Source organism: Eleginops maclovinus, chromosome 20, assembly GCF_036324505.1.
Source record: "Eleginops maclovinus isolate JMC-PN-2008 ecotype Puerto Natales chromosome 20, JC_Emac_rtc_rv5, whole genome shotgun sequence".
Taxonomy (NCBI): Eukaryota; Metazoa; Chordata; class Actinopteri; order Perciformes; family Eleginopidae; genus Eleginops; species Eleginops maclovinus.
This window is the reverse complement of record NC_086368.1, coordinates 10,493,565-10,507,169: the sequence shown is the minus strand read 5'-3', so window position 1 is coordinate 10,507,169 and position 13,605 is coordinate 10,493,565. Positions and strand designations below refer to the sequence as shown.

Sequence of the window (13,605 nt, the reverse complement as noted above, 5' to 3'; positions counted from 1 at the left end):
CATGGAGTCATTTTTTATCATGTGCAAACCTATGTGGATACGATACTTTTTATCAAAAGTCAAAAGGGAAAAAAAAAGCTGGAATCAAGCAAGTATTGCAAACCTGAATTAATTTACAAGTAAAATTGCAAAGGTAAGGTTAATAAAACTCACTCATGTATTGACTCATGTATGTATACTACAACTGATGATTTCCCTAAAGCATTCTGTTCCAATTTGGTGTTTTTAGGCAAAGTCTTTGTGGTTACTAGGCTTGTGACTTAAATGGGCTTACAGGGTTTATGATGGTGCAAGCCCGCAGAGAAATCTAATGCAGGGTGGGGCAAAAATTTTGTGTTTTTTTGTTACCACTCTGTTTGTTCTCAAGTGAGACATGTAGTGTAACTAACAGATAAACAATGACTCATGAAAAAAAGGTCGATTAAATATATTGTGAAACATATTTTAAGCAATGACTTGGTTGTTGAATTGTCAACAACCACAATTGCTATAGACAAAGCCACATTTAACGGTTTGGTGAACTGTAAAGCTGCCCGATAATCATCGAAAATATAATGTACCAACGTTCCTGGAACAAAATTCGCTAAGATTTCAGGCCTAATGGATCATGAAGTTACGGAGCTTGGGAATCTACTTGCAGAGATCCAAGTTGCTAAAGAAGATGGATATCTGACGGCTTGTCCTATCTGGACACCTTCGCGGGATAGGACCAATCGTGGACAAACTCCTTACGGGCTTCAGGAGAGTGGGTGTCCGCAGGGTCACGGTACAAAGAAGGAAGCGACGGGCGTTTCCCCCCCTTCGAGTATTTTTGCAACTTTGTTAGCTACGAGGCAAAAAAGCGTAGCGACCCTAGCTTCATTCATCAAGGCAGCACCACAACACCCACCAAACCTGACAAACCATTTTCACGGAACTTTAACACCAACAAACCCATCTCAGTGCACAAAACGGATCTTTCCACAACCAACGACCCTTACAAGAACTGCCCGTTACATAACAAACCCCATCCCCTTAAAAGGTGTAGAACATTCAGGAATAAACTCCTCGATGATAGAAAGGCCTTCCTCAGAGAGAAAGGAATATGTTTTAAGTGTTGCGCCTCCATCTCTCACCTTGCCAAAGACTGCAGGTTCTCTGTGAAGTGCTTTGAATGCAACAGCACCAGTCATGATACAGCCATGCACCCTGGCCCACCTCCTCAAACCGTCAAGGCTCCTTCACCGTCACGAGAGTACGGCGGGGAGGGAGAAGACGATCCCGACATTGCTGTCGTTGGAGCAAGCTGCACAGAAGTTTGCAGTCCAGGCCAGTGGAGCCGCTCATGCTCAAAGATGTGTCTCGCAAAGCTTTACCCCAAGGGTTCAAAGGACATGGCCATCAAAGCCTATGTGATCCTGGATGACCAGAGCAATCGCTCATTAGCAAGACCAGAGTTCTTCAAGCTGTTCAGTGTGAAGAGCAAACCATTCCCGTACCATCTCAGAACTTGCTCCGGCATCATAGAAACATCCGGCAAGAGGGCAGAAGGATTCGAAATCGAGTCACTGGATGGCACAGTGCTCATTTCTCTCCCACCACTCATTGAGTGTCATGAGATCCCGAATAATCGGTCTGAGATTCCAACACCGAACGCTGTTCTTCATCAGCCTCATCTCCATCACATTGCCGAGCACATCCCTGAACTGGACCCAGAGGCAGAAATACTACTGCTGCTCGGAAGAGATGTCCTTAGGGCACACAAGGTAAGGCAGCAGGTCAACGGACCGCATAATGCCCCCTTTGCCCAACGTCTGGATTTAGGTTGGGTAGTGATAGGAGAAGTGTGCTTGGGTAATGTACATAAACCAACAGTCAACACGTTCAAGACAAACGTGCTAGACAGCGGTCGCCACTCAATCTTTCAACCCTGTACAAGCTTCATGCATGTCAAGGAGACGCCCCGTAGCCTTAACAGGTCTGGTACAGCACCAGAGAGTATGCTAGGACAGACAGTGTTCAACCGTACTGAGAACGACAACAAACCTGCTCCATCAGTGGAAGACACCATCTTCATGAAGATAATGGACACAAACGTCTACAGAGACGAAGCTAACAGTTGGGTCGCCCCACTGCCCTTCAGAGAACTACGCCAGCCTTTACCAAATAACAAAGGGCAGGCAGTCAATCGGTTCGCATCCTTGCAACGAACCTTGAAAAGAAAACCAGAAATGGAAGAACAGTACGTGACATTCATGAAGAAGATATTTGCAAATGGACATGCAGAGGAAGCACCATCGCTGACAGAAGGGGAGGAGTGCTGGTATCTCCCAACGTTTGGGGTTTATCACCCACAGAAACCCAATCAGATCAGGGTTGTCTTTGATTCCAGTGCCCAGTACTCCGGCGTCTCCCTCAATGACGTGCTCCTCACTGGACCCGATCTCAACAACTCCCTCCTTGGAGTGCTTTTACGCTTCCGGAAAGAGAGGGTTGCAATTCTTGCAGACATCCAACAGATGTTTCATTGTTTCTTAGTGCACGAAAACCATCGCAACTTCCTCCGGTTTTTGTGGTATAAGGACAGTGATGTGAACAAGGAAGTTGTTGAGTACCGGATGAAGGTCCACGTCTTTGGCAACTCACCATCTCCTGCTGTTGCAACTTATGGGCTACGAAGAGCCATAAGAGAGGGCTCACGAGAGCATGGAGCCGATACTGTCGCGTTTGTAGAAAGACACTTCTACGTGGATGATGGCCTAATATCCCTACCATCTGAAGCCAAAGCCATCGACCTCCTCCAGCGAACACAGGCCTCTCTCGCAGAATCAAACCTGCACCTGCACAAGTTCGTATCAAACAGTCCAGAAGTCACAGAGGCTTTTCCACTGGAAGATTGTGCTCCAGTCGTCAAAGACCTGGATTTAAGTGGAGAAACTGCACCCACACAACGGAGCTTAGGTCTACTGTGGGAGATCACGTCTGACACGTTCACCTACTCTGCATCAACCGTGGATAAACCATTCACTCGACGTGGAGTCCTATCCACAGTCAACAGTATTTTTGATCCCCTGGGTCTACTGGCACCTGTCACGATCCAGGGAAGAGCCCTCCTTAGAGAGCTTACCTCTGAACTATCTGACTGGGAATTCAACCCTCCGCACGCCTCTCATATGGGAGGTTCCTGGGAGCGTATGATCGGCGTTGCCAGAAGAATCCTCGATTCAATGTTTCAACGGCAAAACACTCGCTTGACCCATGAAGTGCTATGCACACTAATGGCGGAGGTCATAGCGATCATGAATGCACGCCCACTCTTACCTGTGTCTACGGATCCCGAGAAGCCCTTCATACTTTCTCCATCCATGATCCTCACACAAAAGTCGGGGGTTCCACCTCCCCCCGGAGACTTTTCCGACAAAGACCTGTACACAAAACAATGGAGGCAAGTCCAGGCCCTTGCAAACCAGTTCTGGACCCGCTGGAGTCGAGAATACCTACCTTCGTTGCAGCACAGACAGAAGTGGACAGTGCCCCGAAGAAACCTTCAGGTTGGAGATCTGGTTCTGCTCAGGGACAAGCAGGCCGCTCGCAACTATTGGCCTATGGCCAGAGTCAATGCCACTTTCCCTGGGAAAGATGGACATGTAAGGAAGGTCGAAGTGAAAACAACTGACCAAGGCAAGGTCAAAACCTTTCTCCGGCCGACTGCAGAAATTGTTCTGCTCCTTCCTAAAGACTGATAGACAGACTATATTTAAGATCTGTACAAGCTCTAAGTGACCTCACATAGGTCAGGCGGGGAGTGTGTTGCCTCTCCAGGCATTTAATATTATTACATTTATTTCTTAAATAATTACTTTACAGTTTAAATTAGCTAATGTAAAAATTAATATTATTTTGTTGTTTTAGTTTTTGCGACGACGTCACTTCCGGTTTAGTCACTTCCGGTTCAGGCTCTTCCGGCGATCTTCCTGTTGAACTTAGCTGGGTAGAAAGAATGGCCGACATGTGCATCGGAACATAATCAATCAGCATCCACTTGGAGGCATCAGAGTGGCAATGCCGTGAGTTGTTTGATTGTTAAAGGACATGTTGAAGATGTTATATTATGATGGATTTAGTTCGAAAAACTGTTTGATGTGTTGTATACAAGCTAAAAAGTGATGCAATTGTCAATCAGAATGCCTCATTTCAGTATTGGACAGTTTCTGTTGTTATTTATAACTATGCATAACGTGATGTTAGTCATAAGGTTGTCATAAATAGACACAATATTTTTGTATTATTGTATTTGCAGTTTTCACCGTCTGTTGATGAAGAAGTGAAAGTAAAAGGTCAAGCTTACTACGACTTTGTCTCATTGGCTACGGTTTAACTCAGTGTTTAGTCAGAGTTTCGACACACTGCACGAGAACACTACACCCGTATTGACCTACAACGTTATGTCATGCATGGTTGAGTGTTTCTTTAATATAGTTTTGGAAATCATTGTATATACTCATTTACAAAGACATACTATAATAATGTTTTTGTTGTTGAGCAGTGATTTGGACCAAGAAGCTTTGATTTGTATATTTTTGCAGTTAGGAACGTTTACTGTGGACTACTTTTCACATGCCACACGACATGCCATGTCATATCTCAACAGGCTGCTTTCGCACATCTGATTCATATAAGACTTATTGTACACTTCTTTTACCTAAGAAAATATTTGATATCTATATTGTGAAAGATAAGTGTACATAATATTTGAACATGACTTGATCTTCCTTGAAATTGAGGGAGAAACATATCTCAGAATATGGATTCAGTGGCAACATGACCATGCATGGTCAGCTAGGTGCTGAAGAAGGGGAAGGCTGTTGTCCTCCGGAGCACCATGCATGATGCCAGAGCAGTGGATGACGATAATCTGAAGAAGAAACCAGCAGTGATCCAGTACTATCACAGTAATTTGGTAATTTTGTGATAGTACTAGATCACTTCTGGTTTCTTCCTGCCTCACGACTGACAATCAATTGTTTGTGATCCTTGCACACAGGGCTGCTGCACTTTTAATACCAGCTGGGCAAATCTTGCACCTCTTCCTATTAACTTGGCCCTCATGTAGCTGGGTGGTGGCTGCATTTGTTTATTTGCCCACATCTTTCCATTGCTCCTGTTATGTGCTTTTAGAGGTGGGGCGTGCCCTCCATGTGCCTCTTCATATGCGACATGATAAGCTCTTTGCCCAGCTCCTTGATGAATAGCCTCCATGCATTGCACCAATGAAATCAGGGTATTGTGCTGTGAAGTTGGTGTAAGCATGGAGTGTGGTAACATCCAGCACATTGGGCAACCTCCGTGCTCTCCGCTTGCATGTGTAGGTGCGAACCATCTGATCTATTGCGTATACTCCTGATTTTGTTTTGTTTTACTAGATCACTGCTGCTTTCTTCTTCACACTGCTGTCATCCACTGCTCTGGCGTCATGCATGGTGCTCCGGAGGACAACAGCCTTCCCCTTCTTCAGCACCTAGCTGACCATGCATGGTCATGTTGCCACTGAATCCATATTCTGAGATATGCTTCTCCCTCAATTTCAAGGAAGATCAAGTCATGTTCAAATATTATGTACACTTATCTTTCACAATATAGATATCAAATAGTTTCTTAGGTAAAAGAAGTGTACAATAAGTCTTATATGAATCAGATGTGCGAAAGCAGCCTGTTGAGATGTGACATGGTATGAAGTGTGGCATGTAAAAAGTAGTTCACAGTAAACATGTTCCTTACTGATAATATTTATAAATCAAAGGTTCTTGGTCCAAATCAATGCTCAAGCAATTATTTTTAACAACATTATTATTAGAGTGTGTCTTTTTTTAATTTTTATCGCACATAGCATACATGGGTCATTTTTTACTCATGTATGTAAACCTGATGTAGTGATACAAAAACTGTTTTAGTTCATAAATTAAGAGAGGAAAAATTAAAATAAGACTTTGTGATTATCAAAAACAAGTTAATTGAGGAATACCTGGAATTGTGAATTATTCAAGTAATTAATTGCAAAGATATTTACAATTAAAACTCACTCAGGTCACTTTACCAATGTTATGTATCAATTAACAACTGAAATGTTGATTCTGATCCCTTAAAGCATTTCTTGTTCCATTTGTTGTTTTTTTACAGACAAAGTCTCTTGTGGCTAAAAATACTTCCAGTGCTTATCGTGACATTTAAATGGGTATACTGGGTTCTTATATAAAGCTGTTGCAAAGTCCTTCACATTGAGCAGAAAAAGAAACTCCTAATGCAGGGGGGTGGGGGCAAATAATTCACATTTCAGTATGTTCTTTTATGGGCCTTCATCCACACTGAATTTGTCTCCTCTAGTAGGAGACATGTTAGTTGTAAGCTTATACTACAGATAAAATTCAATGTTCATTGATACAAATAAGGTCAGATTTCAATATATTTGGAAATAAACAATATTTGTAAGCATAATTGACTTGTGGTTGTATATGAATAAATAAAAAATTTAAAAAACCAAACAAATTATAATGTTATAAATTGGACCACATCAACCTTAATAACTGGCAGGTTTGTGTGTCTTTACTGGGTAAAGCCCTTCTTGGATAAATAATGCTTTGTAGGTGTGATAATATAATGGGACACATATGTCCAATGGAAAGGCACCAAGTTCAAAAATAGTAAGAACAGCTTTACAGTGTTACTTGGTGATACAGTGAGGGACCTGATTTAAAGATGAATGAGTGCACTAGTCAATTAGGCTCCCAACACTTCTATATAATGTATATCATGAGTGGATTTTCTTGTATACAATAAAATGGCATGGGGTCTGCATCCAAAGTCCTATAGTGTGATACTTGTTCATTATTTATTCACACCATTTTCTTTTTTACAGACTATCTTGTCTTTTTTCTTTCTCTGCAATCTCAGGCCTGTGTCAATGCAAAGTATATTTTTGTTCAATACAAAACCCTGCCTTAGTTTGAGTAGAGAGCGTTAGTGGGCTGAGAATTCTGATGCCGCATTCAAGTGATTTCAGAGTTATTGTAATTAGGACTACCATCGTCTATATGGCGCTCTTTTCAAAACCTAAACCGTAGGCCAAGTATTATACACACAACAATTAATAATAAACTACTTTAATTGCATATTTCTAGAGCCCTTAGTAGGCCTATTGATATTAACCGATATCCTCATACTGTGTCGATCACGCAAACAATCCCGGCTGAAGTAAGGTAGCTACTTCAGCCGGGATTTAGGCTTGAGGGGAATAACAGCTAGAATGTAATAGATATAGGTTAGTGGAAATACATTCATATTATCAACAGTATTCAGTATTTTTACACCGTAGGCTACATGATCAACACTAATGTCTTGCAACTAGTATCTTTCCTAGTAATTCAACATGCCTTGAATGCGTCAGGGTTGCCAGGTTTAGAATTTTTTCAGTTTTGGTTTGTATGTGGAAGTGTTGTACCTTTTAAAATACTAATCACAGGTTTCTTTAGGGTAAAGATTGTTGTTATTCTATAACACGTCCATTATAAATCCATTATAAATAATAATAATAATTATATTATCATTTATTTATGAAAAGTCGGTTCTATTTCTACCAATTTACCTATAAATACTTAATTTATTGTTAAATAAACAGTTTAGATAGATATTTTTCCATTAAGCTACTTCTGATAATGCATAATATAGCTATTTGTGACGATCCTGTTTACATTCATTTTATTCACCTCCAAAACTGTCTTCCACAAATTGATATCCATCTGTTTTATGTTTTATTTATGATTTGTTTATGTGTGTCCATCCCTATGTTTGAACTCTCTCTTTTTGCTTTTACTGACGTTTTTTTCTATTCTATTTATATTGTTAATTAAAACATATTTAATAAGCATTGTTAAAGGAAGCCTGAGATCACACATTTGAATGGCCAATTAGTTATCCTCTGTAATTGTTGTCCAGAAATGTGATTATAAAGACAATCAACCTGAAAATAACACCTAAATGGGTATTATTGTATATTCGTGGGGACAACATGGAGAGTGTTCCTGATCGGGCCTGTGGTTGTTCTGGGAGGAGTCCCACATACCTGGCAACACCGAAGGGCGCTTTGTTAACACTTCATTGAGCCAAGATGGCAGATTTCGATGAGCTCAGCGATGAAGAGAAGGTATTACTTTATAAATTAATTCTGTGATTATTCTATTACCCTTAAAGTGTGTCTGGAATAATACTAAAGCTTTATGAAACACTCACGTTGTAGCATGAATTACAAACGGGCCGTATTAGACGTGTGCTGGTGGAGCTAGCTAAACCGAGACAGTGTTTGACAGTTCAGAGTTGTATGCTGTTCCTGTGTTCAAACACACAAGTTAGCTAACTAATATGGCTCTCTTTGATTAATAAGTAACATCTGACTACGGCTGAGCTTGAGTTTAGTATATTTTAAAAAGAAAAACTAATGCTTAGATGTAAGGAAGTCGAGCTACTTCCTGCATGTACAGTAAGGATAATGACATCCTTGCATCGGCAGACTAACACCACCCACACCCAGTTTACTATAACTTCATGCAGCTGCCTATAATGGTCTTGCCGACATCAGAAGTTAAAGTTTTTTACTCGAGTTAGTCGAGTTGCAGGTATTATGTACTTAACTTGTGACTTTTTGCACTCAGTTGGGACGAAGCACTTTTCCTGCAGTGTTATTGGGGCTTGCAGTGACTGGCCACTTCAAGCTGCTACATGTTGAAAAGTAATGCTTTGCATTCCTACAGCTGATGGAGTTGCTAGGGGCATACCCCTCCCCACATTGCTAAAGTGACCCCTTAAAATAAATGTAAAGAAGGTGCAATAAGTTTAGGATGTTTTTTTTATTTTAAATACAGTATCCCATGTTTATATTGTATTAATAGTACGCTGGTTCATTGTAGTGTATTTGAACTTGTTCTGTATAGTTTTCATTGGGTTTTCTATAAATACTCTTTTATATATATATATATATATATATATATATATATATATATATAGTCCACTTTTAACTCATGTGCCATTCCTTGCTAACAAACTGCAGCTTGAATAAAACAATTTCCCAATTTAGGATCAATAATGAACACGTAGGCCTAATGAAAACTAATACTTCTGATAGTATCTTAATCAGAAATAAGCTCAGATTGTTTTACTGCATGTCTATGCCTGGGAGGGCTTTTTGGGCACAGAATGGAGCCACTATTCAGGAGTGTGGGGAAACTAGGTTACTCATTGTTATGCCCCACTGCCCTTTCAGCTGGACAGGCCATTTGTAGGTCACTGCCAGCTGCTGCCTGGAGGCTCAATAACCCTGTCTGTCTAACAGATGGCAGCACTGGCAAAGCCACTATAATGTGGCAGTGACATTAGGATGGATAAAGCTTCCACAAATGATTAATGAATTGCAACTTCTCTCTTTACAGTAAACTTCACTTCCACATTTGTATATGCTGCCTTGATTGTTAAACTCAGTCCCTTTTGAGTGTTACCTTATGGAGCACTATTACCTGCAACAACTTCTTCACCCTGCGGCTTTGACACCACTTGCTTACACTTGCATTCTGGCTGCTAAGAAAAGCCCTTGGGCGTCATTCCCTGCTCGCCATCTAAGGAGTGGCCAAAATAGAGCAAACAAGCCCGCTGCCAAGAAAGTTAGCACACAGCTCTCTGCTTCACTCTAGTGGCTGTCTGCAGGTTTTCATTTTGCATAAACACCAACTGCTACATCTCAAAGGAGAATGCATTGGCTAGACTTTAAAAAAATGTTGGCGCAAATTTGTTATTTTGCTCCACCTCAGTTTGTTTAAGCAGGAACGGAACAGCATCCATCATTTCCACAGTGTTTAGTGATATTGCGATGCCTATTACTGTTTCCAAATATAATGACAAGTTATGTATTTCTAGGTCCGTATTGCGGCCAATTTTGTGATGCACGCTCCTCCTGGCGAGTTCAACGAAGTGTTCAATGGTGAGCGTCCTTTGGGATTGACAACCTGAATTTAACATTGGAAAACAATGGAACAATTTGTGAACGTGTTAACCATCTTAATTCTGACTTTTCAGACGTGCGAATACTGCTCAACAATGATAACCTTCTCAGAGAGGGCGCGGCTCAGTAAGTTTCATAATTTTTCTTTTTGAATGTTGTAAAAAATGATTTTTTTTGGATGTGCATTCAATTTATGGTTATATTCTTTCTTTTCCTTGAATCAGCGCCTTTGCCCAGTACAACATGGATCAGTTCACCCTTGCCAAAATTGAAGGATATGAAGATCAGGCAAGCTTTTTAGTGAAATGTCATTAATATTTTACATTACTTAGCCATTTCCTGCATTAATAAGTGTAGTAATGACTGGTTTCTCTGACCCATAAAGGTCCTGATAACGGAGCATGGAGACTTGGGTAATGGCCGCTTCTTTGACCCCCACAACAAGATTTCCTTCAAGTTTGACCACCTGAGGAAGGAAGCCAGCGACCCCCAGCCGCATGAGAGCGAGTCGGCCCTCAGGTCATGGAGAGACGCCTGCGATTCTGCCCTCAGGGCCTACGTCAAGGAGCACTACCCCACTGGAGTTTGCACCGTAAGCTTTACCAGTCTGCTCTGCAGCCGTGTGTATCGTTGCTCACAATAAATCACTCATCCTTTGTTATCTGCCTCAGGTTTATGGGAAAACAATCGATGGCCAGCAGACCATTATCGCTTGTATCGAGGGCCATCAATTTGAGCCTAAAAACTTCTGGTAAGTTGATAGAGGATAAAGATCTAATTTGAGGCTCTATCTAGGCACCTAATCAATGATGTTGGTGATGTGTTTGGCATTGTTTTTTTGGTGAACTGTTTTATTTTTGCTGTTTCCAGGAACGGTCGCTGCCGGTCCGAATGGAGGTTCAGTGTCTCGCAATCTACAGCACAGGTTGTTGGAGTCTTGAAAATACAGGTAGGTGGAGTAATTATTAGGTATAGTAAGAGTTTAGCTGAGAAGTTATTTCTGTTTCACTTTAGTGTGCATTGCCTCTTTATTCATTTCCAGGTACATTATTATGAGGATGGAAATGTGCAGCTTGTCAGCCATAAAGATGTACAGGAAGCACTGACCGTGTCTGTGAGTAGGACATATTTAAATAGACCTATTGGAATATTTCATATGCTCTTTATGTTGAACTGTGTTTGAAGTTGTTTATATAACCCACACATGTATGTTTTGGCAGAATGAGAGCCAGACTGCAAAGGAACTTGTGAAAATTATTGAGGATGCAGAGAATGAATACCAGGTATGTGGAAGTTAAAGAGAACTAAGGGGATTTGTAAGCCCAAACGGAATGGTTCTAATAACTTTTTCAAGAGTATATTATCCTGTGAAACAAATATTCATTGTGGAAATGTTTTTCTTTGAATGAGCCTTTCATATTCACATAGAGAGTGGATCCTCTGTCCTCACATAGGAAGCAGGTTTCTTTTCCCTGAAAGGAACTCAGTCCCCCATGAAGCAGAGGCTATTTGTGCCTTAAACAACTTTAAGGAACACTTGATTTAAATAAGGGCTGTTCCAGGGTTCCTACTTGAGAGTTGGTTTACCTAAAAAAAATCACAGACATTTTCTTCCCGAATGTAAGTCGTTGGGAAAAGCTATTTTTGGGCCCGAAAGCATCACGTTAACCAAGTGGTATTTTCAAGTTTTTGTTGGTGTATGAAAAATGGCTTCTAGCAAAACTCATCTGGAGTCCATGATGTTGAACCAGCATATATTGTTGTATCCAAGAGCAGACAAAGTAAAGATGCACTAGATGCCAATAAGTCCTATACACTCCTCAATCCTCATTTTAGAAAAAGATGAAATGCCCTCATATATGTGTATTGCCTTGCACTCTGAAGAAGACACTCCTGTGATCTTGATTCAGAATACTGCTTCTACCAAACACTACCACAAAATTAAATATGCAATTTAAATAATTATTTCTGACCAACATGCCTACAATAGAACTTGTACATCTCTGACAAAATATGTCCTCTTTAGACATTGAGCAATTAGAATGAACCCTAGCAAACACTTAAAAAGTGTGAAGCTGTTTCGTATAGCAAATGTGGCTCAAAGTGTTTTGTTTCAGAAAAAGTCCATTGACAGATGCCATCCTGGTACAACTTGTAATTATGTTTGTTGTGTTTCAGGTGGCCATCAGTGAGAACTATCAGACCATGTCCGACACCACCTTCAAAGCCTTACGCAGACAGCTCCCAGTCACCCGCACCAAGATTGACTGGAACAAGATCCTCAGCTACAAGATTGGCAAGGAGATGCAGAATGCTTAGAGGACAGACACTGTTTAGGTGGCGACAAACAAAAGTGAGGAGAAGCTGATGCTCGTGCAAACATGTGTGACGCACCGTAACATACTGTATGTCCTGCTAAAAGAGACATTTGTTTGGGGTATTTACAGAGAAGGACAGCTCCCGTTATGCACTACGAGGAGGTGCCTTCATTTTACAACAACATGGAGTGTAACTGGCGCTCATTTGCAAACATATTATTTTTCAACAAATAAGCCTTTAGTGACACTGTGAAAGCTTGGGTCATTCCATGCTGTTCGAATTCTTAGTCTCATGTTAAACAAAGACAGTTTGTGATGCCTCAGTGCTTCATAATGGACTCGCGTCCTCCCAAAACCCCTCAACTTTCATGTAGCAATTAATTGACCCCCCCTATATAACAAAACTGATGTTCTTTTAGAGCTTCCAATACCTCGTATAGTTTTTTATTAACAGAAGGCAAATACTGTATGCAATTTGATTTATTAATGGAGACACTTAACATTACCAAATTATTAACTTTAGTCTGATGTGTTTACATGTATGCATCCCTCTGGATGCAGGGTTGTAGCCAAATCATAAACGTTTTTCTTTGCCCATTTCCCTACTATATTCCCTCTTCTTTCACTCATCCTAGTTTTTGAAATAAATGTTTGGTTGTAATCCCTTAATATCCCCCTGGAATGATAAAGGAATTGGTGTCCTCCAGCCAGCGGTTTGCCTTTAGCTTTTGCTATATTTTTTTATACAATCTGTAAGTACATTTATTATTCATGAAATAAAAGTATGATCTTCAAGCAATGTTGATCATTTGTGTGTTACATCTTGTGTTGAGTTTATTTTACAGCAACTGGCCACTATATGCTTTAGACTAAATTTGATTGCTTTAGGCAAACAACTGAATCAATTAAATTACAATGAAATTAAATCCAGAATCCCACCATTTGACAGCTTGACACCAGACCATAATGTAGTGGAATACATTTTGCATTATATATAATGAACATTTTTAAACAAACGACGTGAATTGAATTGAAACTCCCAGAGTTTGTTCGGCAGCCTGTCAGTATTTTCTTAAGAGGGAAGGTTGTGATGTGAATTTGTTCCAATGAAATTAATGTTCATAAATTCCCTATTGCATTAATATATTTTGCAAATGTATCATGTTTGCCTAGTGTTATCAGAATATGTAAATACACCTGTGTGTTGCAAACCAAATTTCTCTGAGGTTTGCTTTATATAATTAAGCATACAAAATTTGTCACTGA

General features: G+C 40.4%; 1 protein-coding gene across 1 annotated transcript; it reads left to right on the top strand.

Annotated features, from left to right (window-relative positions):
* Window positions 1-8,069: 8,069 nt before the first annotated feature.
* On the top strand, window positions 8,070-13,158 carry capza1a (capping actin protein of muscle Z-line subunit alpha 1a). Its single transcript, XM_063911561.1, has 10 exons — window positions 8,070-8,176; window positions 9,937-10,000; window positions 10,096-10,147; window positions 10,246-10,309; window positions 10,407-10,613; window positions 10,693-10,772; window positions 10,892-10,970; window positions 11,064-11,135; window positions 11,242-11,304; window positions 12,200-13,158. Exons 1-10 carry the CDS (start codon window positions 8,141-8,143, stop codon window positions 12,338-12,340), a joined length of 858 nt encoding a protein of 285 aa, XP_063767631.1. The 5' UTR covers window positions 8,070-8,140; the 3' UTR covers window positions 12,341-13,158.
* The last annotated feature ends 447 nt before the right edge of the window (window positions 13,159-13,605 follow it).